The sequence below is a fragment of the Cebus imitator genome, unplaced genomic scaffold (assembly GCF_001604975.1).
Source record: "Cebus imitator isolate Cc_AM_T3 unplaced genomic scaffold, Cebus_imitator-1.0 Scaffold130, whole genome shotgun sequence".
NCBI lineage: Eukaryota > Metazoa > Chordata > Mammalia > Primates > Cebidae > Cebus > Cebus imitator.
Window position 1 is genome coordinate 1,577,766 of NW_016107445.1, and position 5,328 is coordinate 1,583,093.

Below are 5,328 nucleotides of genomic sequence, written 5' to 3' on the forward strand. Positions count from 1 at the left end.
GCACACCTGCAGTCCTAGCTTCTTGGGGGCTCAAGTGGGAGGATCGCTTAAGCCTAGGATGTTGAGGCTTCATTGAGCTGAGATCACACACTGCACTTCTCCTTGGGCAATAGAGTGAGACCCTTGTCAAAAAAAAGAAAAAAGAAAAAGAATATATATATATATATATATATATATATATATATATATATATTATACACTATATTCACAAATTGAATGATTGTATATATTAGGGAAGAATAAAATAGAAGTTAGGCTACCCGAGCTATTTCTTGATGTTCATGCTAATATGATTTGTCATATTAAAATTTATCTAGTCCTTAAATGACAACCCTTTGTATCAAGCAGGTAGTTAGGCAGAAAGTGAATAGGCATTGCTGAGTGTAGGTGAATTAGGGGTCTCTGACTAAACTCTTAATTTTCTCTTAATAGAATTCTTAGAAATCATGAAAGACAAAATTTCATATTATTCTGAACAAATAACTGCCATCATATTCATGACTTTTTCTATCATGAGCCAAACATAATGTCAATATATTAAATAGCCACATGCTGTTTACAGAGTGCAGTGACATATAAGTTTAGAACAGAATAATCACCCTGTGGCATATTATGCAGCCATTAAAAATGAGGTATTTCCAGCCGGGCGCGGTGGTTCACACATGTAATCCCAGCACTTTGGGAGGCCGAGGCAGGCGGCTCACGAGGTCAGGAGTTCGAGATCAGCCTGACCAACATGGTGAAACCCCCTCTCTACTAAAAATACAAAAATTAGCTTGGTGTGGTGGCACATGCCTGTAATCCCAGCTACTCAAGAGGCTGAGGCAGGAGAATGGCTTGAAGCTGGGAGGTGGAGGTTGCAGTAAGCCGGGATCTCACCACCGCAATCCAGTCTGGGAAACAGAGCAAGACTCTGTCTAAAAAAAAAAAAAAAAAATTAGGTAGTTCCTTATTTATTTATTTATTTGAGATAGGGTCTCACTTTATTGCGCAGGCTGGAGTGTAGTGGCTCAATCTTGGCTCACTGCAACATTGGCCTCCCAGGTTTAAGCAATTCTCCTGCCTCAGCCTCCTGAGTAGCTGGGACTACAGGCTCGTGCCACCATACCCCACTAATTTTTGTATGTTTAGTAGAGAGGGGCTTTCATCATATTGGTCAGGCTGGTCTTGAACTCCTAACCTTGTGATCTGCCTTCCTCGGCCTCCCAAAGTGCTGGGATAACAGGCATGAGCCACCGTGCCCTGCCATATATTTTTATTTTTTTATTAATTTATTTTTTTAATTTATAGAAATAGTATCTCAATATGTTGCCCAGGCTGGTCTCACACTCCTGGGCTCAAGCAATCCTCCCAACTCAGTCTCCCAAAGTGCTGAGATTACAAATGGAATCCCATTTGTAAGGCCCATATATTTTAACATGAAAGATTATTATAAATAAATTAATTTACAAACTATAGATATATCTATGTATAATCTGGTTATGTTTAGGGAGAGAATTGAAAAGGGTCTTTGCTTTTTACATACCTCTAATTTTGTTTGCATTTTTTTTTTTTTTTAGACAGAGTCTTGCTCTGTCGCCAGGCTGGAGTGCAATGGCGCAATCTTGGCTCACTGCAATCTCCACCTCCCAGGTTCAAGGGATTCTCCTGCCTCAGCCTTCAGAATAACTTGAACTACAGGCACGTGCCACCACGCCCAGCTAGTTTTTTTTATTTTTAGTAGAGATGCGGTTTCACTGTGTTAGCCTGGATGGCCTGGATCTCCTGACCTCATGATCGCTGGCCTTGGCCTCCCAACGTTCTCTGGATTACAGGCCTGAACCACCGCACCCAGCTTTTGTTTGCATTTTTGTGATAAGAGGATTTGCTTTTACAAGTAAGGCAGGAGGTGGAATAGAAAAGAAAGAGGAAGAGTGGGAAGGAGAGCAATAAGGGAAAGAAGAAAAAACAAGAGGGAAGGAAGAAAAACAGGAAAGAGAATTTGCAGCCACTGTCACCATTTAGATGCAGGGAAATTCCTTAGAGTTTACCTTGCCTATTCAAACAGGGTGTAACATCCCAGCATTGCCTTAGTAAAAATCACTGCAGGCCAGGGTATGGGTCCAAACTTTGCAGGTGAAATGTCAACTTACCAAGAAAAGGCCTATTTCTGGAAGGCATACCTTATATTGTCTCCAAATATGAGTCAAATATGAAAACTAAGAAACCACTGCATACATTTACAATAGAAATAGATGTGAGTACTGTACCAGAGCCTCATTTTTTTTATTTTTTAACTTTATTTTTTTAGCTGTAAGTTTATTCAATGCAAAATAATCCTCTCCAATTTTACTGAGGTGGCTGACCACGTCCAGGACCAAATCCGCCTCTAAGCTGGATTTCGGTTGCTGACCCAGCCCCCGCCTCGGCTTTCTTGTCGGCACCAGGTGGCACAGCACTCCGTCTGTAGGTATCTCTGTCGGCTTCCCCTCTCGTGAGTCTTGCAGGTCGCTCACCTTCCAGACCTTTAGGTCGAGCGAGGCCTGCCTGTCTCTGGACGGCTGCGGTGGCAGGCACGATCTCTGGGGGCAGATGGAGGTAATCACAGAGATACTGGATACCCTCATTGGTACGGTACCAGTAGAAATGTCTCCAGGCAAACTGTTCCTTCACGTAGCTTCGGGACTTGAGAGACTGCATGGCCTTCGTGACATGAAGGTTGGGCACGTTCTTGTCTGCCAGCTCCGGGTGCTTAGGCATGTGGACATCCTTCTTGGCCACCATGACTCCCTCCTTAAAAAGGAGCTCATAAATGGCAATCGGGCTCTTCTTAGGCATCAACATCGCGGCGGCTGTAGGGACCGGGGCCGGAGCTGGAAAGGAAACTCTTTTTTTTTTTTTCCTGCAGACAGAGTCTCGCTCTGTCACCCAGGCTGGAGTGCAATGGCGTAATCTCGGCTCACTGCAACCCCAGCCTCCCGAATTCAAGCGATTTTCCTTCCTCAGTTTCCTGAGTAGCTGAGATTACAGGTACAGGCTACCACAACCAGCTAATTTTTGTATTTTTAGTAGAGATGGGTTTTCCCCATGTTGGTCAGGCTGCTCTCAAACTCCTGACCTTTGCCCGCCTCGGCCTCCCAAAGGGCTGGGATTACAGGCGTGAGCCAACACACCAGGCAGAGCCTCACATTCTTTTTTTTTTTTTTTTTTTAAGACAGGGTTTCACCATGTTGATCAGGCTGGTCTTGAACTACCAACCTCAGGTGATCCACCCGCCTTGGCCTCCAAAGTGCTTGGATTACAGGCGTGAGCCACCGCACCCGGTTGAGCCTCACATTCTTTAATCGCCCTAGTCCCTACTATAATAAGGTCATTTGGAATAGTGGAGTAGTTAAGAGTATGCAGACCTTGACTGGATCACTTTGGGTAAGTTACTTACCCTCAGTTTACTCATCAAGGGAAGATATCAGTAATTATGTCTCAGGGCTGTTGCACATGAAAGGAAAACTGAGGTAATGGTGGCTCACGCCTGTAATCCCAGCACTTTGAGAGGCCGAAGTGAGTTTATCACCTGAGGTCAGGAGTTCAAGACTAGCCTGACCAACATTGAGAAACCCCGTCTCTACTACAAATACTAAATTAGCCGAGCATGGTGGCACATGCCTGTAATCCCAGCTACTCAGGAGGCTGAGGAAGGAGAATCACTTGAACCCGGGAGGTGGAGGTTGCAGTGAGCCGAGATTGCGCCATTGCACTCCAGCCTGGGCCACAAGAGCAAAACTGCATCTCAAAGAAAAGAAAAGCAAACACTAACATACTAATGAGGTAGTTTGGGAAACACAGAAAAAGAGGGAAGAATTTTGATGATGTGAATGGCTAATTTCAACCCATTTATTTCCTTAATAGGGATATATCTGACAAAAAAAAGAGTTGTACCTACTTCAACTGCATTTATTAATTAGTAGGTGACAATTGCTAGGTATTGTTAGTACTACACTGCACACAGACTCTGCACACACAGCAGAGAGTAAGACAGAAATGGCTTCTGTTTTCATTGTGAGTATAATGTACTAGGTAAATAAAATACACTGAAGAATTCAGTCCACACAGCGATAGAAGGAGACCAAGATGCCATGGCAGCGTCACATGGGTAGCCCAGGGAATCCAAGAAAGAATGTAGGAGGAAGCAAGATTTAACTGGGAATTGAAGAACAGAAGTTAGTTAGGTGAACATGGAGGAATATGTGATTTGGGCAGTGTGCAAGGACCACAGGTAGGAAGAAACTCAGAGCTTTTCAGATACTGGAAAACCTCTACAACAGCTAAAGCTCAGAGAGCTGTGAATGATGATGGATGAGACTGCAAAAAAGCTAGGATCCAGCGAATGTAACATCTTCGAGGCCTACTGAAGGAGTGCAGTCATCATTTCATAAAGACAAAGGGAGCTGTTAGAGATTTCTAATGAAATTAATTTTATTTCCCTTCTCTATGCTTTTCCTTGATATGTTAATAATATTTCTTCTAGCCGGATCCAGTGGCATACACCTGTAGACTCAGCTACTCAAGAGGCTAAGGCAGGAGAACAGCTTGAGCCCCACGAGTTCAAAGCTGTAGTGCACTATGATTACACCTGTGAATAGCCACTGCTGCACTCCAGCATAGCAACACCCTGTCTCTAAATAACAATAGGAATAATAAAACTTCTAGCTACTTTATGGTGCAGACACATTCTAACCTTTTTCATGTGTTGATTTTTTTATTCATCAAATCCTCAGAATTCTGAAGGTGACTTACTATACATGCCTCTCTATTGTAGGAACTACATTTATTTGAAGTTCTTTTTGGCTGCGCATGGTAGCCTCTGCCTATAATCCCCTACTCGAGAGAATCTCTTGAGGCCAGGAGTTTCAGAGCAGCCTGGGCAACATAGCAAGATTCTGTCTCTATAAAAAAATTAAAGATAAGAAAAATTAGCCAGGTGTGTGCACCTGCAGTCTTAGCTACTCAAGAGGCGGGAAGATGGCTTGAGCCCAGGAATTCAGACTGTGATTGTGCCTTGAGCCACTGAACTCCAGCCTAGGTGACAGTATAAGACTCTGTCTCTGAAAAAAAAAAAAAAAAAGGAAAGTTCTTCTCACCCAGCTGGGTGTGCTGATTCATGCCTGTAATTCCAGCACTTTGGGAGTCCGAGCCGGGCAGGTCATGAGGTCGGGAGTTCGAGATCAGCCTGATCAACATGGTGAAACCCCCATCTCTACCAAAAATACAAAATTTAGCCAGGTATTGAGGTGTGTGCCAGTAATCCCAGCTACTCAGGAGGCTGAGGCAGAAGAATCACTTGAACTCGGG

The 5,328-nt window shown here is 43.7% G+C and overlaps 1 protein-coding gene across 1 annotated transcript; it reads right to left on the minus strand.

The window, feature by feature from the left end:
• Positions 1-2,281: 2,281 nt before the first annotated feature.
• LOC108312880 (40S ribosomal protein S10-like) lies at positions 2,282-2,868 on the minus strand. The gene has a single exon (XM_037742937.1). The coding sequence runs from the start codon at positions 2,821-2,823 to the stop codon at positions 2,329-2,331; it is 495 nt and encodes a 164-aa protein (XP_037598865.1). The 5' UTR covers positions 2,824-2,868; the 3' UTR covers positions 2,282-2,328.
• Between the last annotated feature and the right edge of the window lie 2,460 nt (positions 2,869-5,328).